Genomic DNA, 26,011 nt, shown 5'->3' on the forward strand with positions numbered 1-26,011 from the left:
TAATCGCGAGCCGTGTAGATTAACAAGGTGAGAAATCCGCCCTTGATTAAATGAATAGTGAACTGGAAGGATAAATTCTCTTTTTAAGAATCTTTTATACGCGTGCCATTTCGAAGACGCGTTGCGTAATTTTCGCCATCAGTGATAAAATGAATAACCGCCGTAATCGTAAAGTGCAACGCGCGATAATATTCACGGTTTACTATTTTTTATTACAAAATCGTCTATCGTGAAGCACATTTCGTGTTCTACACGACCGGACGATATGCATTTGCAAGTACTTTATTCTGGCGATAGGACTCGAGTGATCGTCCAGATAAAGAACGTTCACAGGCAGCTTGCGTGGTCATGTGAGGTTTCATCAAGATTTTCGTGAACACGAAACGAGATTAGTCACGCGGATTAGAGCGCGCCTTTCGTGCCAGAAGAGAGACGGACACGAGGTACCGATTTGTTCTACTTACAGAACGTAGCGTGGACCCGAATGCACGTGTAGTTTTTCGTACGACGTCGACTTAAAGATCCGTGTCGCCGACATTATTTCGTTCCGTTTCGTTCCTTTTTATTGATTTCTCGTGCATAAACATTTTTTTTATGTTTCTATACAGCTGACATTCGTGACTCGAAATAATCACGGAATATAAGCGTAACTAATGATTAATTATGAATATTGAAAATTTAATGAAATCAAACTCAAAGAGTTGAAAACTTTTTATTATTAACAATTATGTGAAAAGAACACAAAAAAAACCAGTAGCAACTAAAGATAAATACAACAATTTATACAATTTTATACATAGAATTAATATAATAGTTGAATAAATATTTTATGTAAAATACTTTATTTATAACTATATATATATATATATATAATACATTAATTCTACATAAAAAACTTGTACAATTGTCATCTTTTTGTGCCATTATTATATTTTTCTCGGAGTGAAAACGTTAAAATGCATACATTTTTTTCTTTTGAAAAACTCATCTGAAAAAGAGTGATTAATCATTAGAAGATTTATCTTTAGAAGTATTACGTATTTATAAATCACAGGTGCTTTATCATATTCATAATGATTATCAAAGCTGCCATATTAATTATATATATGTCGTGTAATATTTGCTTTCCTTGATTTTATGAAGTCAACACGTTGGAACATTAATCTTTTATCAGATTATTTGAATATTCCGTGCATTGACATGAATGAGATAATTTAATGTCGTGGATCAATGTGAAATATAACTACAAAATGAAATTCCCGGTAAACAAGTTTAGAGTAAAAAAAGCTCAGGTCCAACACATTGATATTGTGAATTTACAACGAAAGATAATTTCGCCATTTCTCTATCGGCATGGTTTACGTTTTTTCCGATTTCACATCTTTCGTCCAAGTTCATCCGGGTTATCGGTGAAGATTGTACTTTTTTTGGGTCACTTTGTCATTTCGAGAAACTTCACTTTCTGTTTGCGATAACCAATTGGATTTGCATCTTTTGTGTGTCACATATAAAGAAATTCTAGGAAACTTCCAGAAAATCTGCTTTATTCTTTACATGGCATATAACACACTTAGATGATTCCGACGTTCGTAAAAGCTCGATCGAAAGCAGATTGCCGCGCGTCCCAAATAGATTTACCATAAGTACTCACGATTTTCTTCGTTAAAGAAATAAATTACGTTCAACACACTAAAAGCAGTCGAGAGGGAAGAGATGGGAGGACCGGGATTCTCAGCTTCAAAGGAAAAAAAAAAGTGCGGAACACCCGCCGTGGTTGCAATCTCCGAGATGCATTTTCGTCTGATGGTTCGCCGCTTCTCGCACACGTAGAAAATCCCATTTTGCACGGCGCACCTGCTGAGTGGCCACGCGAGATGGGCGACGAAGAACGCGTGTCGGAGGAGTCCGATTGTGATAACCGGAATAGCTTCTTCTGTAATCTCAAGGCCGCCGACACTTCGTCGCGCGACCTTTGACACCTCGATCGCGCTCGACCAGCGAGACACCTCCCGCGATATTCTCGCGAATACTCCTCTTCTTTCACCACGTTCACCTTGAGATACCAGAGGTATCTCTGCGAGGGGAAAGTATCCGGTTTTGTCGTTCCGCAAGATTCTTGATGTGTTTCCGCTGTAGTGTTTATCGCAAAGACTAATGCCGTTGGTTTTCTATGAAGTACCATCTGAAAATTTTGTAAACGTTCCCTTGTTTCATGATATACATTTTGAGAATTCATCGTCACTATAGCCATTTTCCGTAGCGCAAGCGGAAGCGCTTCGAAGATAACTAACAGAACAAATAGCGCGTACCCTATTATAGCATACACCTTGTATCTTAAATGCAAACATCACTTATGAGAACCTTTTAACCTCCTCCAACCTTTTTAATCCCCTTAGTTAACAGGAACAACCCACAGCCAGTAGCTTCTGAAGAAAGCGAGTCTTTGTAATACTCTTTATTGCATCATAAAAATGGAAAATGGAGGTTTAAAAAACGGTAATTGTTATCATGCATAAATTGCACGGTTTAGTATATTCAATGTCATATATAAATCTTCCGCATTGCTAGATAAAAACGCATAAAAGAGAATGCCATTGTTATAATGTACGCTTATTCTAATAAATCTCTTAGATTACCCGTAGTGACTATGCGTCGGGCACTTGCATTTCATCTTCACAGATAATTACGTATAACAATGACAAATAGACATCCTATTGAATTAGCAAACAATACTAGCTATTTTATTCTACTAATTTGTTACACGATACATAGAACGACACTTATGAGATTGCGATCTCTTAATTTTTGTAGGTTCATTTTAAGCTGGTTTTATTTAACCTGATCTTTATTCATTGAAAAGGGCAAAAAAGATGTTACTGCTAATAAATATATAACAATATATATTTTTTTACATAAAATTAAAATTAAACAACATTCAAACGTTTTAATCTCGCAAATCGAAATATTTGAATTGTTGTCTAAATTTCAATTTTATATAAAAAAAAAAATATTTAATAACGCTAATTTTTTGCACGATTCGTTTATCTTTTTTGATAAATATAAAACCCTTTTTAACAAATAAAAATTATTACATGTTTAGGATAGTGTCCATTATTACATGATTAAACAATTTTTAATTCACTGAGCCTCTGTAGATATTTGTTTTTTTTTGAAAAGATTTTTTTTTTTTTTCAGATTAAGAGAACTTTATACTAATTCGACAATCAGGATAAATAAATTTAGTCCAGTTTCCTCGATAATTTTGTATGTTTTATTGATTCATTATCAAATGCAGTACGTTCTCGCACGTATACTCCATTTTTTAAAATCTTTTGAATTTAATATGCAGTTTATATAGAGACTAATATAATTTTTTTGCTGCTCTAAATCGGAGATATGTTAAAACGCAGGTACGGGATGATGAACATTACGAAGAAATATTAATACACAACGAACGCGCGCGCGCACGTATTAATATTTAAAATTACATTTAAAAAAAAGCGTACTCTTTTTATATCGCTGTTTGTACTTCAATAAAAAATTTGAGGACAATATATTAGACGCATGTCCTTCATATGTAACTGTTGTCTTTTATGTAACAAGTATTTCGAATGTGTGATTGGTTGCGTGTATATGTGTGTCTTTGTATGTGTAGTTGCTGCGTTTATGATTGATTTATTAACATATGTATACTGTAATATTAAGAAACTTTTTAGACATTAATTAACAATAGGTAAAGCGTTACTGTTTATCGATAACGGTATTAAAGTTGCTCTCAATATAGTTGAAACGTATTTACTTACACATATTCTTTTTTTATGAATCTTTTTTATTACCATGTCAGATATATTAAAAAAGAAAATATATTTCATACAATCGGATTGTTTTGCGTGTCATTTGAATGATTCATTTAAGTACAGATTGTATTGATTTTACATTTTCTTTTCTTATAAGATAGAGGGTCTCGCTTGGAAAATATCTCGCTATGGAAATTGTTCGCTGCGATGACGACTTCGACGTCGTGAGAGATACGTCATAAGAAATGTAGTCGAATTGGACGAAGATCCGATTAAACGATCGTGATGGCGAACATGAATGATATATGAATGATTATTCGTAATCGGATTTTGTCGTTCGCTCGTATTTTCGTTTTTCTATCGAGAGACCCCTGAAATGAAGGGAAATCCTTCTCTTTTCGAGGCAAATATCTTGTCGCAAATATCTGCTACCTACATCTTCTTACAGCATCCTCGATAGGACCAAAAACACCAGCGACGCGATCAAATTCATCATTACTGCGGATGTCATCGTGGATGCGCTTGAGAGATTGAGTTGGTTTCTCAAGTCTTCTGGCACATCGAGATAGACCTTATCGGTTCCCAATTCTTTGATCAGTTTCGAAAGCTTCGCGACATCGACATAATCGTCCTTCAATGACCAGATTGTTAGGGTCGCATTACCGGTAATGGATGTTGTATTCTTCAATAACGCCTTCATACCATCGATATCATTCGTTGCAAGACCAGCTCGTACTGGATAAGTTACCGGCAGTTTGATATGGTTCTCTGTTACAACTTCGACCATCTTCTTGAGATGCTTCATGTTATATCGACCCTCGGTGATGTTGTATTCCTTTCCGTATCTAAAATGTTGATGAATTGCTGAATTTCTATCACACATCATGCCGTGAAAATTAAAATTAGCTTTTGATTGCTTTGTAATGAATGAATTAACATATAATGGATCTAACAAAAAAGAAATTCTCTTGTAATGAGAAAAAAAATTGTTTATTTAATTAAATTAATTATTTATTTGATTAAATTAATTTAGTTATCTTTATTTATTTCCTTGAGTAATATATACAAGTCAAATACAATATGTTTAACTTAAATATGTACATTTATCATCGAAAGAAATAAAGATGAGCTAAATTAATTTATTTAAATGAAACAAATTTTTTCTCAGTGCGTAAATGTGCTAAATATCTGTGCACATCATTATGTTTATAAAAGCATTATATTTTACTAAAATCTTGTAAATGCAAATAGTATAAATTATTTTTTTAGCTGTTAAATCTAAAAATTGTTTCTTTATTTTATTCAGCCAATTAAGATTTATGCTCAGTTCTATTTATCTTTTTTTAAAATTAGAAAAAAGTAAAGAATAAATTGAACAGAGAATAAAGTTAACATTACATTGGTGAAACCGAGCTGAAGCAATCTTGTTATAATATACGTCTCTAATATTGACGTGCATTCAATATATTTCATATTAGAACGCTCTAAGTTAAATTATCTCCTCTCTCAGGGACTTTATATTTATAACTCCTTTTTTTATAAGAGATCTTGTGCGGTGAAGGTCACATATATTTCTTTGCTTATACGGCTGATTAATTACAAGGTTGCATATTAGAAACTGCTGTTACTCTGTTCACGTTGATAGTGCATGTTAATAGTTGTTTACTTACTTGGTTGTCCAACCGATAGAGAGAATAGAGTTTGGTATTTTACTAGCTTCTGTCAGGAAATCTGTTGTGTTAATCAGAGGGTTAGTAGCATTGACTGGTCCACGAAGAATGTCTGCATTGAGGATAACTGGACACTTAAGCTGAACAAATAAATATATTTTTATTTATCATGTTGTAATTACATACATACTAAATAATTAAGCGATGCATTTATGAGTATACGCACGGATGGTTGAAACTTTCTAAGGATAGGCTTGCTGTTATTGAAAGCTTCATTAGACTTAAAATCCAGCTTGATGCCCTTGCTACCATTATTCACGTTGATATTGAGGAACTCTTCGAGCGATAGATCACTTTCCGTAGCTGGTGGATGCGCCATTATCGGGATTTTATCGGTGGTGGCATTGGTGGCGATATGTTTCCCCATTATGACGTCGCCCTCCAGCATCATGATATCCGCTTTAAAAAGGAAAGTCGGTTGTTCGTGAGTACGTGTGTTTGTGTGCGCGTGAGAGTGTGAGGCAGCAGCCTGGTTGAGACGACCGATTGGGCGGGAGGGTTCCAGGTATGTGCATACACGTGTGGCGAATATCGATCACGCCTAAAGAGGCTGGAAGACTGTCCGATCCATACATCCGCCAGTGCTAACACTCGAACGACCGAAAATTTTAGCTTTGCCAAGACCAAAAGCGCGGCGATAGACTCACGTTAGTTCAAGACTTATGGCACGAAGGAACGTTCGATGTCCCTTTGTAGGCATCCCTTTTTTGCAGGTATTAAAGTGACCATCGCGCTTTAAGGGAGATTTTTGCAGAGGATTTCGAATGAGGGATGAACATAATAAAAAAGACAGTGGGAGATTTATTAGAAACGTGCGATGGATATACAATCAACGTGACGGATTTTGGGTTTTAATACGATTTTCATCATTGAGGCGACGCGCTTAGTTGCTAAATTGAACAACGAAGGTCGAACTTCCGTTTGCGACCACTGGCTACCTTGATGTCTCATTGAGATTCAGCCGAGACACGGATGTGCTTTTCGAAAACTCCACGTCGAACGTGACTGTGTACAAATGACTTGCCTATGAAAGATCCAGTCATATATAGAGGTAGAAAATTTAAATTCGAGAGTTTCTTTTGGATCTTTTTTTCCAAGTGCAAAGTCGAAAGAAATTTCCGGTTATAAGGTAGTTATACTGCAACTTATACTGCATCCATCCTGAATCATGATATGAAATGCGCGCATGTCAGAGAGAAAGACGGCTGTCGAAAAATGTGAGATTAATCTCGATATGACTTATATTTTATACACGGAATCGCGCTTCGTGAAAGCGCTTGAAAGAAATCTCGGGGGATGCAGACATCACGATGTTGAAGCTTTTTCCTTGGCTGTCGATATTTCTGGATGCATACTTTTCAAGGACATCCCGCTATTATTTAAAGCACGCCGATATAAAAATACGCGCCATCGGATGCGGGTTGTGCATACAAAGACGCACACAATCGGACGATATTCATATATGGGAATATCCATGAAAGTGACAAAAGCAAAAAGCGGCCAACATTGAAGGCTAGAGTTGTGCAAAATGCCACGTAGTTCATTAACTAATAATACGTTGACGTCGCATAGAAGTCGATAGAAGTCGCAAACTCGTGGTAAATTAGCATTCTTTCAAAATGCGAACGTTTTCCTCGAAGTTACATTTCGACTGCATTTCTCATTATCAATATTAAGTATTTACCACGAGTCATTTGCAAATAGTTTTGTTTTAGATATCTAAATTGTTTCATATTACTGCAATTTCAGTTATTGTTTTTCGGTTAAATATCGTTAAGCTATATCACTGTCTGTTGGTGACATTGGCGATCATTTAAAAAATTTTATCGTACAACTTACTATTATCCTTCGCAATATTATTAATGTAAATAATGTTAATATTAATATTAACTCTCGAGTGGTTGTGTCGTGAAAGCAAATTTCGTTCGAAATAATGTCCACAGAAATTATCTCTCGAATGTCGACTTTTGTGTACATCGTTTTGCATTTAATATGAGATTGCAACGTTGCTTTATTCAAAATCTCCCAAGTTACAGATTTCGTCGGCAGAGCGGAAAATTGAATAAAAAGCGATGAAAAATAACATATATCATCCGCAGTATAAGTCCGCTCAATTATTAACGATACATGTTCACTCTCGACATGCAACGAACCATATTTAAATATCCAATTGAAATTTGAAGAGAAGCTAGCTTGATTTAAAATTAGTACTTTAATGATAATAATGTCTATTAGTATTCTGTCCCAAATCAAGTTTTTTTAAAATTCTTTTTTATCTAGATTTGAAGGAACATTTTACATTAAAGCCACGTCAAATATCTTTAAGAGAAACGTATGCAGTTTAATTTGAAGTTAGCTTAATTTAAAGCTAGTATTTTAATGACGTATAATTATGTCTATTAGTATTCTGTCCCAAATTAATTTTTTTACTCTCTTTTATGTATAGTTCAAAGAATCTTTTAATGAAACCACGCGTGTAGAAACGCGCGTAGAAATCTTCCAGACGATACCGACGTTTCCGGTACAGCTGTAGTATTTGAACACGCGATAGTAACCAGAGCAGCGTCGTTTGTCTCTCCATTTCTCGAGATACAGTAAACGAAGGACGAAAGGAAGCCCAGGTCGCGCTTCGTGAGTTGCAATCGCCGAACGACCTACCTGACGCGAGTGCTTTGTCCAATTCCGTCAAGCTGTTGACACCGTGTGCCCAAGTGATTTTCGTGAGATTGCCTTGGATATTGGGAAAGAACTCGCTTGGATAGCATATACTCGAGCAGTTGTTACACATGGCAGTCTCTGAAACATAAGAAACCCCATTGACTATTATTATCAGAGTCGTGTTTCACATTCGCGCGATAGACGGACTTGACCTTCCCTATCGATATCCTCGAAACCGCCCTGACCTATGATCCAATATTCGACTCGTGGTTCACTCCATAATTGAGCGAGAACTCGAGAATTCCTTGCGCGGCGCGGTGACCGTAAACGTAGACGACCGAGAACTCCATCTCTCTGCTCCTCCTATTATGCCGTTCGATCGATAATCACGTTCATTTGTCACGTTCGTTTCGAGAAGCTCCCAATCCAGCCAATAGCATTACAAAACCGTCGTAATCAATGAGAACGAATCCAAGAGATCATCTCGCTGAGAGCAACTGAGATATATTAGGTCTGTTTGCGTTGCTTGCACTTTTTGCTTTTTTTCTTCAACATCCGAATATATAGGGTGTCCGGTAAAGATCGTAACAGCGCTTAGATTCCTAAGATTATTTTGGGATATTCTAATACCAAAATGTCGAGATTATAATAGTTGTCAATTATAGCATTTAAAGTTAGCGAATTATATACCGCTTAAAGTTCGCGCGTTAAGATATACAAAACAAAATGCCAATCACACCTAAACGAACTTTAGGCGATACGATTCGCTAACTTTAAATGCTTATAATTAAAAAATTATTATAATCTTTGATATTAAGATTTTTGACTCAAAATGATCTCAAGAATGTATTCTTAAACGTTACTACGATCTCTATCATGATATCCCGTATATTTATTTCATATTAAGTAAGTCCAACAATTTTTGGGGATTTCAAGCAACACGAACAAGTCCATTATTTCTTAACTCTTTCGTGTTTTTTTGTTCTCTGCTTTAATTTGCTTGATAGCATGGATACATACAGAAGCAAGTTACATACAAAGCTGCGACCACATTAGTCAGAATGAATTAATAATGGAATTGCGTTGCAATTTATGTCGTTGCGCATTTGTGGAGAATTCCACAGTTCTTTTTCCCCTGTGGATTAGATCATTTCCGGTATATCTCAGGGGCCATGTGGCAAGCAAACTTTGCGCACGCCGAGTGACCTCTCTCGAGCAGATTGGTCTTCTCACCGAGTCTTTTTGACAGTATAATTTTTTATAAACAACCAACAACCGTTGCATCATGGGGGAAAATATGTTTAAAAACGAATTATGCTTTTATTTTTTAATTTTGCGAGAATTCTCACAGAAAAAGAAGAGAAGTTTCGCAATAAAATCATAATTATTAAGCCATTACTTTTTGGCTTTTATAAATATAAATTAAAAGAATTTCTTTCTGTTATCGTCAAGAAAGAAAATTATAACAAAAGTTTTGCAGACGCGTTATACTCGACAATGCCAGAGCGTCATTTAAAGTCTAATGCCGATATCGACTGTAGTAAGAAAGTTTCAGGCTAATCAGCTTACGATTGGAAGGCAGTGCTTGTTTCTTGTCTATTATCAGCTTGCAACTAAAGCATAAAAACTTTGCGACGATTCCTTTTTCAGGTTTTTTCCTACATAGTCCGCAGATTGGTATGATTAAATTACTAGGTATGCTCGTTAAGTTGTTCGAAATTTATTTTCTATAGACTTCTCTAAAAAAAAAAGTCTCATGAAAAATCGATAACCATACAGCCGCGCCGATGATTCTGGCTGATTCGTTTCTAGTCCAACGATCATGGGGTGAATCTAGATTCATCCTAAACAATAAAGACATGTTGAACCAATCTTTTTAAACATTAATAAGCATTTCGTACATTTCCGTTGCATTTTTTTATAGCTAATAATTGTCATTTAATTCATTAATACTACGAGTGTATATCTTCTCTCTTTTTCTCTTTTTTTCTAATCTATATATATATATATTTATAATTTATCTCAAGCCTGCCCAATTAAAAATTTTTATAAATAGATAGATTAGGTCTGTTCAATTTTAGCTGCGAAACTAAAATGCAAAGTCATCAATGCAAAAATGATAAATATGAGTAAGATTTCGGAGACTCTAAAGTGTTGATAAGCGTCGTTTAGACACGTTTTATAGTCCCCGAAATCTTACTCACATTGATTTTTGTTGCGTTGATGATTTTGCGTTTTGGCTCCGCAGCTAAAATTAAACAGATCTGATCTATCTCTTTATAAAAATTTTTAATGAACAAGAAGAATTTTGAAAACAATATACGTACAGAAACATCATTAAATTAAAAAATATTTTTATTATTTATAGGAGAGTTGTAGAGAGAATGCGCTACATAACAATAACGAGCTTAATTTACTTATGGAAGAACTGTTGTAAGTGAATTGCATTTGAACAATGACACAACAATGTACCATAATAAAGTTAGCGGGCACTCCCAGGTTAATGTAATGACGTTTCTACGGAGAGTTAATACCTTTATGTGTTTTAGACATACGATACTAAGAGAATGACTCAGCAAATAGTACTTGAATTGTTCACGCAATGACTTATTTTGAGTTACCTCGTTATCTATGTTTAGAGTAGCAATTTTTCGAATATTTTTTAAATATTCGAATTACTCGAAAAAAACATTGGATTTACCCGTACACTTTGTTCTTGCCAAAAATCTGAACTCTCCACTACATTCCAACAGCATATACATATCGCACCCATACATATCGCCGCTACAATGTCTTTGGAACGACCGTTTCCGGCCCGGCGATCTCACAGAGACCATACTGTGTTCAAACCGGTCTGACTATGGGGGAAAATCTTAAGCGGGTCTTCGTTTTTGTTACCAACGGTCGAGGTTCGCTCACGTGACCGAACGTTATGGGATCGAGGCAATTGAACTGACCTCGACCGAGCTCACACTGACATAAATTTCTGATTGAAAGTGAAACGAATTAGAAATTCTAATCAATCAGATTTCTAGTTATCTCAACTAGAATTATAATAGATTCAACCAGAAAATTATGTTGTCTATTTTCATTAGAATTTCAATTAATCAGCAATCAGATAGACTGTTTTTCGAAGCAAATTATTCGGTCGGATAGTTAGTTGTTTGTTCGTTCAAAATGCAATGTTTTGTAATAATAGGACACGTCATTGCATTACGTTTTCCGGGAACCATGTTTCTTCATATTAAAAGGAATATTCTACGTGAAAAGAATAAACATTTGTTTCAAAATATAATATAATGTGATATAAGCACATATATCAGATGTTACAAATATCTGATATATGATTATACTTCAATCATTATAAATATCTCGATATAACGGAGATTTCCAAATTTTTTTTCAATATATTATTATTTTCAATATATTATTCTCTTATTTATACTGATTTTTAAGAATTTACATTTTTATGGTATAAAATCTTAATTATAATTAAGATTTAATTCTTATATTAAATTCTTGCAAAATACTATAAAATATCCTCTTATAAGATTACATTTTGTGCTCTGTACTTGTTTATTAATTAATTTACTGAAACTGTCTTTGTCAAGCATTTTCATTTTTACAAAGTACACACTTTTTACAGTCTCGCAAGCTCACATTCTCTCTATTCAATTTTTCACATGTTCGATTACATATTTTTCTCGGTCATGTATACTGGAGATTCTTATTCATCATATTATAATTTATGCGATTTGCGTAAAATATAAATAAGAGGACATTAAATCCAATTTAAAAATTCAAAATTATTGAATTAAATCTTGAATCTATTATTTCATAATTTTCTAATTGCATAATCTATTACTTGTCTTTTTACTTAGCTTTATCTCTTATATGTCAGATGTGAAACTGTCAAGCTGTCAGATCAAGCTGCTTTTCTCAAATAAACAATCAAATAAACAAATGATACGACTTGCATACACCTTGAATACGTCCAAATTGATGCAACTTTATGTATCAAAATATTTACGTCACAACAAGTATTCGAAGTACCTTTATTAATCCGGAAGTGTACAACTTTTTAAATATTGCCGTCATACTATAATATACAATTTGCAACAAAACATACGCAACATGCTATGTTTGTTTATTTATAATATAATGTGCGCTACAATAAAATTTTTTTACAAATGGAAATATCCATTATATATTTGAAATAACGAATCAGTTTAAATTGAAAGTATAAATTCTGGTTGAGATTCATTGACTGATTTGAATTTTGAGACTAAATTCCTTATAGTAACGAATAATATTCGATAGTAGTACCGAAAGTAATAAGCAACAATTTTTTTTATAAATTATAATTTTTTATTATTGAAAAGCTACATTATTTTAATTTTCGGTCTTTTGTTTAGTTTTCTATAATCTTCATTTCTTTGTATATATCTTCGCCATTCTGGAATATTTCCTTGCGGTAGATCTCCGTTCGTATTCAAAGACAGTTATAGATTGTTATCCTGTAACGTTGGCCTTGCATCTAGTTTTTCACGAAAAAGATAGTAATCGATGAAGATCCTGCCAGGACTGTAAGAAAAAAGGAAGAATTTTCTACCGCGTTTTCTCGATTTTTAGTGAAATGGTCGCAGGAAGGTCGAGCATTGTGTTGTAGGACAATTTTCCCTGTAGGAGAACATTGGCGACAACATGCTTTGTGAAGCAGTGTCACTGATTTCAGGCAGCTGCAATGGAGTTTTATCGCAAGGCAATATTCAAGACTGGTGGAAAAAAAGTACATATAGAAATGAGAATTATGTAAAAAATTAATTAAAAAATCTGTAGATTAAGATGACACTTGGTTTTTAACAAGAATCTTAATTTATAAAAAAATGATTGCTTATTACTTTCAGTATGATCCTCGTATTTTGTGATGAGAATATATATTTACGTATAGAGAAATTATACGTTACAAAGAAAAGAAAAAAACGATATTCAACAAGGAAATAACCAATCGAGAAAATATAGAACTAATAGTTCTCTGTTAATATGAAACATGATAACGTGACAAGTATATTCTCCTATGAAGATTGGAAAATTACATATTCTAAAAAATAGCGATATCTGTATAGTTCTCATTGTATTGGAGGGGGAATCCTATTATTTTGACTAAAAACATGACAAAATTTGGGAATTTTTTTTTAAGAAATTAGTAAATCGATTCATGTAAAATTTCTATCATGTTTTTATTTATGTTTGAATAACTTCTAGTTTTTCTTTTATTAAATTTTAATAATAAATATGAAAGTTATTAATGATGGAATATGACGTCCCGCAAAGTTCGTCGTCCACTGAATGTGCACGATATTAATCTGAAACATAAAAATCAAACGACATATTATTTTATACATACATAATTTCAGTTTGATGAATTAAAATTAAAAAAAAAAAAAAAAAAAGATTTTTGCAGAATTGGTGAGTTTTCAACTTAGAACTATAAATTTTATTGTCAAAATTCGCCCATTTTTTTATTACATAAAGAATTATTTATTTAAATTATATAAATATTTTTTTAAAATTAAAAGAAAATGTGTAATTTATCAATATTCTGGTTCATCAAACGATAAAGTAATGTTTGCTGAACAGGCCAAATATAAAGATAATCAGTTGAGTAATTACAAAAATATCGTGCATACCACTCGCAAAAGTACTGTTTTGAGAAAACGGCATTTAAAGTTTTAAGTTTAATTTATGTAAATATATCAAGTACTTACATTTTATTTTTGCTACTCTGCTATCCCAGGGGCCTTTTAATAGTTCTTCCTCATCTTCATAGAAGTAATTTAGAACCGTCTGGTCGTTTCTTCATTTTATTCGAGCTTCTTTCGTAGTCTCAAGAGTCCGTCGCGTTGATATCGCGCGTTACAAAATATTTTGGCGTTTTCTCCTATAATTTCTATCATTGTCATAATTTTAATAATAGCATAAAAGCCTTCATTAAAAATTCCGGCTGCTAAATAAGCCGCGATTTTTCAATCATTTTTGCTCCACAATGAAGATGCTTAGGCGCGAATTGCCAGACTGTAGAGTTATAACTCTCATTATTATTTTGTGTTTCACCACCCAAATATCTTTCTATAACAATTCTCGTGATAACAAATCTTCGAAAATTGGCTTTATGGCTTGCTGAACATCTTCATGAAATAGTTCATGATCGAATTCATGAAGTGTTATTACTTTCGGCGCCATTTACAACTATTTGATCCCACTGGGCAATACATGCTATGGATTTTCATCTCTGTCGAGATCTAATATGTCGTGATAAAATATAGCCACACAGCATTGTACATGTCATTAACAGAATCTGGATGTCTTCTGATTGTTAATCTGTAATAAATCGTTAATTTTTGTATTAATTTATTAGTTAATTTATTTTTTCCTCCAAGTTTATGAGTTTTTTTTATATTTCTTAACCGTGAACCCATTTACTTCTCCACATATCCTACGCATTCTTTTTCCTTCATTTGTAAATCATCATCATAAGGATCATTGTCTAATAGAGCTATAAAAGTTTTAGAATCTCCATCACCAATGTAATAAGCATGCTTGACTTCCAACATTTGACGATTGAACATTTCTTTTATGGCGTCAACTTCTCAGCTGATCCATCATGATTTGCAGTACATTCTTCTGTGTGATTTTCTTTCCAAATTTCATATTCCGGAGTTTTAGATTTCTATAATTTATAAATATGACAATAAGCAGATTTTACAAGGAGATCAATCACTTTGTTTATATATTTTCCAATAAGTATCATGATTCCAAACAATGAACTGAAGCCTCTTTTCTTCCACGTTCCATTACCAGAAACAATTATCTCAGTTATTGATTTACCATTGTTCAGAATTTTTAATTTTTTCCTCTTCTACTTTTTTCTCAAAATATCAAAAATAGCTTTTGCTCCAATATAAATATTTTTCACAGCAGCATAGTACAAAGAGTTACTATCTTGAGATAAATCCATGAGGCCACAAAATAAATTTATATCTTCTCTATCAACGTCCAATCTCATGATGAATACAAATCTTCTATTTATATCATATGATTTATTGTCTATCGAAGGACAGGAATTTATATATTTTATATTACACTTGCATTGAACTGCTATTTTAAAACCTAAACCTCGAGCATTAGATTCACCGAAACTTGTTCTTTGCACTCTTAACAAATAACAAATTGAGAAATTGCAGTAAAGACCGCAACAAGAAAGCGATGATACAATAACCGTGACCTAAGTCCACTATAATTTCCTTGAGTTTTGGATCATTTTTCTGCTGATGTACTTGCAAATGAAGTATCCGTTTCCCGAGTGTGAATATTACCCGTGAATATTACCGTGAATTTTATTTTCTTTGGTCTGCTAGCACATTCATGCGTGTCCCGTGAATGTTTGCGATCCATTTCTTTATTTCCGTGTGCGTCAGTTTCACTCGGAGGTTAAACGACTACTGAAAATTTTATTGTTGAATAACACAACTATCCCTAGACTAACTTGACCTGACCCTTTGTACTAAAAACAAAACTGGAGCTGCCAGCCGTTAAAAATCTTATACCTGCGCTCAGCCAAGTGCTCGGTTGAGCACTCGATCAGTAATAGCTCATATCTCTAGAAGTTTTACAAATTTCGATACAAAATAGAGATATTCTTAAAATATTAAACTAACAGATTCCGTTAAAAAAATGATTTTTTTACCCAAAAAATGAGATTCCCCTTAATATGTAACGTGATAAAAGCGTATTCTTCTACGAAGATCGAAAAACTACTCATTCTAAAAAATAGTGATATCTGTATAGTTCTCATTGTTGGAGTTAATACCATTGATTTTAAATTCACACTATGGCGGTGTTGATATTAGGTAATACCAGACACCGCATGGATGTTAAATCCACACTGATAGTTTTTAGAATGTAGGAAATGAAATGATTATAAAATATTTCCTTCCTGTTCCGCGTGAAATTTTGTTTAAGACTTTCGATATTTGTAAACCGAACGTCGAATCTTATCATGTTCGTCTCATCGGAGAATGTCAAATGTCATGAACGGTATATCGGCTGTCTTTCAGCTGTGCAACGTTTCGAGCGACGCTTTATCGCGGTACGTATTTTCTTAGCTTGTACACCGATGTGACCTATCATAAGGATATGACGAGGATGCAGGGGATATTGAGTCGGGTTTCTAGCCCCGCGAACGAGCATCATCGACGTGGCCGCCTTTCGCGATACAAGAGAATCCGATGCCCGCGTAGGCTGATAAAAGCATCTTTCACGCGTCACTACGCCCCGCAGAGTTTGCAAATAACCGCGACTACTGCCGATCTCTCTTCCGTTTAAAACACGCTTTCGATGGCTCGAATTGTTTCGCCGGCGAGGCGGATCCCGAGAGCGGGTTTTGCCTTACAATTATAGTCAGCCGGCTGACAAAGCGTGACTTATGGCCGCGTTTTACCGCGGAACTTAAGTCTCGATTAAGGTGAGAATCGACCGATTGAGAACAGCAATTTGGAACTTCGAACGAAATTTGATATCTCGGATTTGCGTAACGGAATTTCGCGTCAGCTAGTTTAGTTCTTTATGGAGAATCACATTAGGTCGCGAATTATCTAAAACTTTCATGAGAATTAAAAACTTTTTTGATGTATCCGGTATTTCTAATCTTTGTAAATGGAAAACAGAAAAAAGTCATATAGCTTTTTAATTTTTATCTTTAAATTGTATTCTTCGAAATCAATGTATTTAAATTCTCGATTTTAAATAATTGTTCATATAATATGGCAATCGATGACTCAATCGATATTTGATTACCTTCCAAGACGAGAAATAAAGTTTCAGGTATTAAAGATCATTATAAACTGTATAATGTGTGATTATTATATTAAGATAAGTGTTCTGGCATCAACAAGAAGTACAAATAAGACGAATTCTGATCATATGAATCAGAATTTTGGGTTTTATCGCAATTGAATGTATGGTTATCTCGACTAGAATGTTTGATAGATTTACCTGTAAGAATCCGATTTGTATCTGTCTGGTTGAATCTGGAAAAATTCTAATTAATGCAACAAGATTTTTTTTTAAATATAATTCCATGACACAAACTGTTAATCAAGGAATGATTTATGTATGTCATGAGACCACACAAATGTAATATTAAATTGATGATAAACGAATAACACATACTGTACGATGAATAGCTGACTTGTCTCACTTCGAGCTGTTTAAACTGACAAGTATATATTTTTAAGTAAAGTGTGATATATCGCGCGTCCTTCTCTAATGTCCATTTCTATTAATGTAGACTTTATCTCGATTTTACTTACTGTTTATCTTTTTCTAGTTCTAAGAATAAGAAAAAGATAAAGATGAGTTAAATAAAGATGAAAGTTAATTTATTTTAATAAAAATGAAATTTAATTATTCCAACATTTATCGAATTTTTTCGCGCAAGATTCTGATAGCATCAGAAGTACTTTGGCATCAGCAGATATTAACTGTGATTAATATGCATTCGCAACTACAATGAACTTCAATGCAACGTTTTGCGAATTTACGCGACACAATGTATTCAATACTGTTGTAGAGTAACACGACGAATACTAATTTAACTTGCAGATACATCGATTGATTTTCGGAGTACATGCTGTGTCCTGTATATGCTTGCATATTGTAATGTTAATATAATACTTCATGCTTGTATCATATTGTAATGTTAATATAATACAAAAATTAAAATAAGAAATATTTGTAATCGATCGACTAAGACTAAACAAAAAATTTTGGTTGTTGATTTCGAATGTAAAAGTTTGATAAAGTTTTTAGAATTTGACCTCGGACACGTGTAGGATATTGATATCGTGTTTGATATTAAATCTCACTTTATCAAATAATCCGATTAATTATGTAAGAGATGATTACTCGACAAATTCAAACGTTATACACGCGTAATAATAAATTCAATGATTCTTTTTCGATTGCAACTAGATGGAAATCGAGACAGTACGGATAATTTAACATTAAATCATTTTTACCTTGTATGCAAAAAATAGAAAAAAATTTATTTTTTTTCTATTATATATATTATAGATTATATTGAATAAATTCACATTTCATCGTTTTACTGTTGCACTGTTTAAATAAGCTTGCATAAAAGGAGCATTTAAAACATTTTTATATTTTTTTCTAAAGAATCTTTTTGTTCAATGATCCATACCGGTTCTCACGCAACGATTGCGTTCTGATTTCAATAGTTTACGCTCGAGCGTAGATTCACATAATCGATTCGTTAACGTTGCTAAAGTCAATGACCGTATTTATGAAGCCGGAGAAAATTTCCAATCTATATCTCAGTCGAATTCATGTCGGCTCGGACACGCTCGTCAGATACAGGGAGAAGTGCAAATGTACCACTTGCACTATAGCTGCAGCATACAGTCAAACGATGAGTGCTCTGCTTCGCTTATCACGGATAAATACGTTTTTATCAGAGCAGTTTTTTCCATTTCATGTAGATTGTATTATTTCGAGCGAGTTCTATGCAGGTAACGTTAAATGACGATATCACGACTAATGACTCACGATTCCTTTGCTTCAGATAAGAATGAAATTCTGTCTTCATGCCTATAGATATCTCTACATACAAAATGTATTTCCTTTATCGATGATTAATGATAAAAAATGAATCAATGAATAAATTATAATATAGTCACGTGATACTAAAAAGATTTTATTCTATTTCGGATAAGTATTCCTTGATAATTAATTTGCAAAGAATTCAGGAGTTTAAACATCGTGTCGTGAAATTCCTTTACAACACGCTACGTAAAAATAACATCGCAATCCAATGTTGAGATTTGTTGTGCCTTTCTTCGTTGTTTAGCGTCTTGATATAATAATATTATTTACGACGATTGTATTCCCTCCATTCACTTTGTATAATCAATGACCAAAGCAATTTTTGTTTCTCATCATTGTTAGTAAATGTGTTTTGCTGTTATAACGAAATGTAATATGCGAACATTTAATGTTATCATTTCTACGTTGATGTTTATACCTGCGCAAGTATAACCATCATGGCTTGCGACACGTAATAAATTAATATTGTTTGTGAATTATTTATAATTATAATGTTGAGACATTTATTATAGTACAGATCATAACGAGATTTCCGCTCGAAACGAGCATTTTTTAATCGAGCGTTTTGAAATCGTGTACAATTGTCTTGAGTTGTAAATTTAACAAATATATGCAAGATTAATAAACAGTTAAATTATTGTAATTGCCACCTAGCTGCTTATTCTGTTTATTATTTATTTTTATAACGAGAGACATCACTAAAGTTTTAATCTTTTCTACACTACTATTAATAATTTTATAAATAATATTAAGTTATATCCAATTTGAATTTTTTAAAATTATTTCTATAAGTCACCATTGCTCCTAATCTGTACATTATTAATTTAATAGACTAAAATAATGGAATTAAACAATTTAATTAAAAAAAATATATTAAATTTCATTTAAATTTCATTTATTATTTCCTAACTGCATACACTAAACGTTGTAAATACAACTACACGTGAACGTTGTTTACTTCAAAATTAATCACAGAAATGACTTGATTTACATTTTGATACGCATAAGTTCAAAATTAACAAACTGCTATGTAACGCAAGGAATCAGATTACCATTGCTCCTTTGATTTTTAACAATATATTCAAGTAAAAAAATATCTAGATAAAACTGGTTACTATGTCCAGAAATTTTTTACCATTTTGAATTTACTGTAACTATCCACAGTAAGTGGTCAGAAAATATTGGTTGGGAAGAACCGGTTAAACAAATAGCTAGAAACTAGCCAGGTCGAAACTAAAATAAATGATAACTCAGTAAATGATAACTATAATACGCTAATTGTTCGCGTGTGTCACGCGGCTTTTTTATCGGTAGTGTCCTCGAAAAAAGTATACATATTCTTCGGTCTTAAAGAAAAACATCCTATTTTTATACGGTAACTTACGTTTTTCATTATTGCGTTGCTTTGAAATTTTGCGATCGAAATTTCCGACTAGAAGAAATTACACCAGCCTTGTTATTTTTATATCTTCCTGTGCGCTTACCGCATAAACCGCGGGCGTACAGGACAAGCAAAGGTGTGCTAAAAACAGTTTATTTTCGTACTATTTTTGCACGATATGTAAGTTACATGCCACCATCGCCATGGTCACGGCGTTAATCTATTTTTGCGGACGCTTTATAAGCAACAGTCATGTTAGCTATCGGATCGTATGCTTTGAGAGTACCAATTGCCCTCCCTTCTAGCGACAGGTGTTGACACAACGAGAAAATGTATTTGAAAAATATTTGTTCTCACTTGAATAGCAAACGATTACGTAATTGTTTCGTTGACAGATCAGTCGATTTGCATCAGAAATGAGAGACAAGCATTTTCTCGGAGAGGAAACAAGAAATTGAAACAACAAAACGAAGAAATTGAAAAAAAATATGTAATAAATGTCTTATGACCTACTTACATATATGGAGATAAAAGCAGAAAGAAACGGACGGAAGGAAGCGACGCGCGTCAGTCGTTCACGGTAAATATTGTCTCTATGTGTGTGTCCCGGGATTAATTGTACCTCTCTTGCGCAATTGAGCAACGGGTAAAATTAAGGGCTAATTTAATGTAAGATGCTAAAGGCTGATCGAGCATGCGGATATATATGTCGACCGATGTGCGTCACCGTAGAGATTATTATTAGCGATCGATTGAGAGACGGATTGAGATGAAGAGGATATATTATATGTCATCGTTTTACTTCTTTTAAATCCTATAAACTATTCTCTCAGTTTGCAAGAGTTAATACGGCAAAAATTAAATTCATCTCTCGAGAAATCCTGTTATGATGTAACAGCAGATAGCTGTGTGAGTGAAAGAAAATTTACGAGGATAATACACTGAAAAGAAATGTACTAAACTTTAATAAATACTTATTTGAAAATAGTGCCAACTAAACATTTACTTACAGTAAATAAATAATTAATCAATAAAAAAATTATTATTAAATTAAATTAATGATTCTTGCATCAAATGAATACATCATTATATTTAGTAAATATTAATTGGTACTATTTAAATAAACGATTTACTAAAATTTAGAATATTTCTTTTCAATCTTTCGAAAGTGAGCAACAATTAGGATTTTTTAAATTAAAAAACCAATGTCATTTTAATCTACAATCTTTTATTTTTTTTACATAATCCCTTTTCTTATACATTTCTTTCTCACTATTCTAAAAGTTTGAATGTTCTCTTGCGGTGGAACTCTGTTTTCTTCCGACGACAGTGGCGCTATTTTATGGATGGATTGCCTCCATCATTTCATAACGTTGGCCAACCTTCTCTTGGAAGGAAGATCATCCTGCAACACTAATACTCGGTCCCAACTTCGTTCATTGACCTCACACAAAATTGAGAAAATGGGGTAGGAAATTCTTTCTTATCCCTCCTACAGTCTCGCTTCGGCACCCTCAGATTACCTTCTTCGGTTTAGTGAAGGATGTAAGGCCAACGATACAACCACAAAGCAGTGCATCACTTCGTTAGCAGTTAGGACGAAAGGAAATTTTCTACAACGGAATATTCAAACTTCCAGAATGGCGAGAAAAATATATATGAAGAAATGGGATTAAAATATTAAATTAATTAAATTAAAATGTAGATTAAAATGGTTTGCTTGGTTTTCTAATAACATAAAATTTCAATTTATAAAAAAAAACTGTTTATTACTTTCGATTTGACCCTCTTAATTGATTACAATCGGCGTTAACTGAAGTTGCTGCCATTATTCCTTTCAGACCTCGTTATTGTATTCCATAATCTCTCGCTCTGCTTATCTCTAATTGAGGCAATGTATATCGCAAGCTAATCAAAACTGCAAAACTTTCTGTTCTGCGTGAAGAAATAGCTTTCCATTGAAATTATTCATTTGCTCGTCGCGACGTCGAACATGCCAAGATATTTGAATCGACGTGATCTATAAAAAGCTTCGGTCGTAAAGTCACGATCCGCTGAGCGATTCGCTCGTCCAGATTTACAATGATCCACATCGATTTCATTGTCTCGTCGTGGGAGAATTTTTCGAACTTTATCTGATTTCCACTTGTAAAATTGAACAGAGCAGTGATGCGCAACTGCGACCTGCTTGTGAATTTTTAATAATCCGCCTCATAATCGAAAATATAAAATAACATTTTCTATTTTTTACAAACAAAAAATGAACATTATGCGATCTGCAAGATTTGATCTATTTCTGAAAATGATTGTTAAAAAAATGGCTCTTTGAAAATGACTCACTAAAAGGTTGCGCATCACTGAAAAGAATTCCGAACACAGGACTACGTCAAAGTGTCGGCTTTGAAAACTCCACCCAACTTCCCCCGAACGTAAACTTTACCTTACTCACACGACTTAACACTCGGAGAAGCTCTTTCTTCTGATAGACAGGCGAAGAGAAGCAGCGCGACAAAAAAAGAAAATCGATACGTCTATTAGAGGAACGTTTGGTTTTTCGATGAGGCGAGGCCACGTTTTACGACGTCGCGGTCGAGAAAGATACTCCAGATCTCGATATCACGATCTGCTGAGTGTCAGACTCAGTAACCGTCGTACAGGATGCGGCTTTAAAATAGGATCGATACACAACGTTCGGTTTTGCGGAGCTATGTTTCGAATTGCTTGCCAGCGACTAAGATCATTCTCGCACGGTGATTTATGTTCTCCTGCCTGAACGTAACGGCTGTTATGTTCTAACATAAGCGAACTGTCAACAAACTAGGTTTGCTTCACATATATTGTCGCTTGAGACCGAGAAATATATCTAATATATTTCTACGAACATTCATCTCAATAATATTTCTAATTATCGGATTAACGTATAAAATACTGTTTCTACTCAGAATAATAAATGAAGCTCTGGCTTTAATAATATATTATCGCATATATCTCTCAATATTTTCTTAACAAATAAAATAACACGAGTTTAAATTATTCGCTAATAACTGACTCCAAAAAAAAGCGACCTTTGTCCCACAATAAAAATCCGTCATTTATTTTTGGAGCACGACATTTACCCCTTTCCTCACGGAAATCTAATACTAGCTGATTGTCTCGAAAGACATCAATTAATTACTTATTTGGAGCACCAACCAATATTGCTTTTAATACTTAAAATAAATAATTAATTATCGTCTTTTAGTACTTTTATTCGCCAGTATTAGATTTGTTTAAAGATTCACGGAAAAACGTCTCGTTCGAATACGTCTCAGTTCTGTTCTAAACGTATTATAAAACGGCTACGTTCAACTTACGGATCACCGCCAGCAGTACAATCGTCAGAATCGTGGTGTTCGCCATGGTTCTCGTCCTCGAAATTTCGATGGGGTGACTAACAAAGGAAGGGACGGGCAGAGAGAGAAATGATGGTTTCAGAGAGAGATAGAAAGACACACAGCCCGGAGAACGACGCGGCTTTCCACGGCTCTCGACCCGGTCAACTCGGCAGCCTCGAAACGACTGACTTGACTGTCTCTACAGGAGCGGGAGCACGAGCGGTCGACCGATCGTCGAAATCCAGGCGCGCGTAATGGCACGTACATACCGTCGGTCATATTTCGCGGCGCTGCAACGCCGCGCCGGCACACACGTGCTTTTGCCGCCATATCTCCGGGGGAGAGGGGAGGGGCGGGGCGGGAAGGGCCTTGTCTCGAAGCCGCGAATCGCTAAACGCGTACGGGGAACGACAACAGGGGAAAGGGCGCGGAACGCAGGCGGAAGGGTGACGCACGAATAGTCGATTCGAGATGCAAGGGTTACGAAGGATTCTCATTACGACGGTTCTTATCGCGGCCTCGATGCCGCGCGGGATTTCCGCGTAGGACGTTCAAGGTAGATCGTCGCCGACGTCGTACTTGCGCAATTGGAAGGGAGAACGTGCTATTGCGGAAATATCGAGCCTGCAGACAGGTAGACCGCTTGTCACGCGGATGCTATGAACGTGAATATCTACATCCGAGGGTTGAAAACGCTCTCTGTAACAGAAGAAAAACAAGATCCGGTTTTTCTTTTTCCGGACACCCTTTCACTGTCCGTTGAACTGGAGATTCTCGACAGCGGTTTGAACACCATTTAGACAATTTTTGATTGGTCCATTTGGTCCGCCATGTTCAGGGCGGTGTTTAAAATGATAGAATGAGATAGAGAAAATGATAGAATGAGTTAGAATAAGATGCATAGATATCTTATTCTACCTTAAAGTCCGCCTTTGGTCCGCCATATTCAAGGTATTTCAATATTTTTGAACGGTGCCCACCTTCTTTTACCTGAGGATGTCTACGTCGTTGGACAATACGTTGAATGTATCGGCTTAATCCTATTCCATATAAGTGAAATAGAAAATCATGTGACTAACATAAATATGCATATTCTGTAATAGAAAAGAAAGTAACAATTAAAAAAAAATCACCTGACGCAATTGCAAATTTATATATCTTTCCTGTTGTATACAACGCGCAAAGCATGAAAATAAAATACTTTTTAATGTAGCGCATTAAATTTAATTAAACCGTGTATGCGATATGTATTTCATTTACGGTTATTAAGTAATTTAAATAATTATTTCGTTCTGATTATTGTTATTATAATGCTGTTGCAACAAGCAACACTCCCAGATTCATATTGTATGATAAAAAAGTAAGAGCTGTATTTAAAAAATCAAATGTACTGTAATTTATATTAATATTTCCTGTTGTATGAAATGTATAAAGCATATCTTGAAATACTTTGTAATGTACGATAACAACATAATCTAAAGTAAATAATCGTGCATGTATTTAATTTACGATTATTAAATAATTTAAGTAATCATATTATCCTCATTGTTGTTATTATAATACTATTGTGATAAGCAATACTCCCAGATAGCATATTATGCAATGGAAAAGAAAGCTGTATTAAAAAAATCACTTGTACGGTTGCAATCTATAAAGTCTTTTGTGTTATATATAATATATAAAGCATATCTTGAAATATCTTTTAATATATTGTAACATGACGTAATTAAAGTAAATGATGTATGTATCTATTTCATTTGCGATTATTAAATAATTTAAATAATCATGTTGTCTGATTATTGCTGTTATAAGGCTGCTGCAATATTCTCAAGCGTAAATGAAATTTGTGTGAGAACTTCGAAAACACGAGAAATCGATCAAACAATAAAAGCTTTAATCAATCGCGATGATAAGTACATTTTATTAACAGCACATTCAATTAGGCGACGCATTAAAAGCGTCACCCTTACATGACTTAATCGATTAAAGTTTTGATGGGGTTTCTGAAAGGACAGGAGTCCAACAGTTTGCGCGTTATAAGCACAATAAAATGTTCGCGTTGTTATCACATGTTGTTTTACGCCATATAGTTCCCTGTGGCTACGCCTAACATGTGTTCGGGTACAGAATCCATAAATGCAATGGGGGTCATTCTTGGCTCCTTGCGCTGCATGGTGGGGTAAAACATCTGCCGAGGGTTCACAACCGAAAGGAATAAGAGCGTTTTCAGCATCGATCTGATAAAACTTTCAAAATTTACCAAAATTTTCGAATCTGTGTCATATCTGGAGACACGATAGTGTCTCAGTTTTCTTTTAAGCTGTGTAACTTCTTTCATTAAATATACAAACGTAGAACAAAAAAGAATATATATATGTATATATATAT

General features: G+C 34.0%; 1 protein-coding gene and 1 long non-coding RNA gene across 3 annotated transcripts in view; both read right to left on the reverse strand.

Annotated features, from left to right (window-relative positions):
* Positions 1–3,204: 3,204 nt before the first annotated feature.
* The window catches only part of LOC108693839 (protein FAM151B), a 28,824-nt gene continuing 6,017 nt past the window's right edge, over positions 3,205–26,011 (reverse strand). The window contains exons 1-5 of one of the 2 annotated variants that reach the window (XM_018202991.1): positions 23,603–23,892; positions 8,186–8,323; positions 5,694–5,926; positions 5,468–5,607; positions 3,207–4,642 (exon numbers count right to left, since the gene is read on the reverse strand). In XM_018202991.1, the coding sequence (XP_018058480.1) occupies positions 4,240–4,642; positions 5,468–5,607; positions 5,694–5,926; positions 8,186–8,323; positions 23,603–23,648 (960 nt within the window). In that variant the 5' untranslated portion in view covers positions 23,649–23,892 and the 3' untranslated portion in view covers positions 3,207–4,239. Of the gene's footprint in view, positions 4,643–5,467; positions 5,608–5,693; positions 5,927–8,185; positions 8,324–23,602; positions 23,893–26,011 lie in introns of those variants that run through there. The other variant, XM_018202992.1, reaches the window with a different exon arrangement.
* Positions 13,505–14,896, reverse strand: LOC108693840. The gene is made up of 3 exons (XR_001932049.1): positions 14,669–14,896; positions 13,954–14,566; positions 13,505–13,551 (listed from the first exon to the last, which is right to left on the reverse strand). It is a non-coding gene; the product is annotated as an uncharacterized LOC108693840 (long non-coding RNA).

This window comes from Atta colombica, unplaced genomic scaffold (genome assembly GCF_001594045.1).
Source record: "Atta colombica isolate Treedump-2 unplaced genomic scaffold, Acol1.0 scaffold110, whole genome shotgun sequence".
Lineage (NCBI taxonomy): Eukaryota > Metazoa > Arthropoda > Insecta > Hymenoptera > Formicidae > Atta > Atta colombica.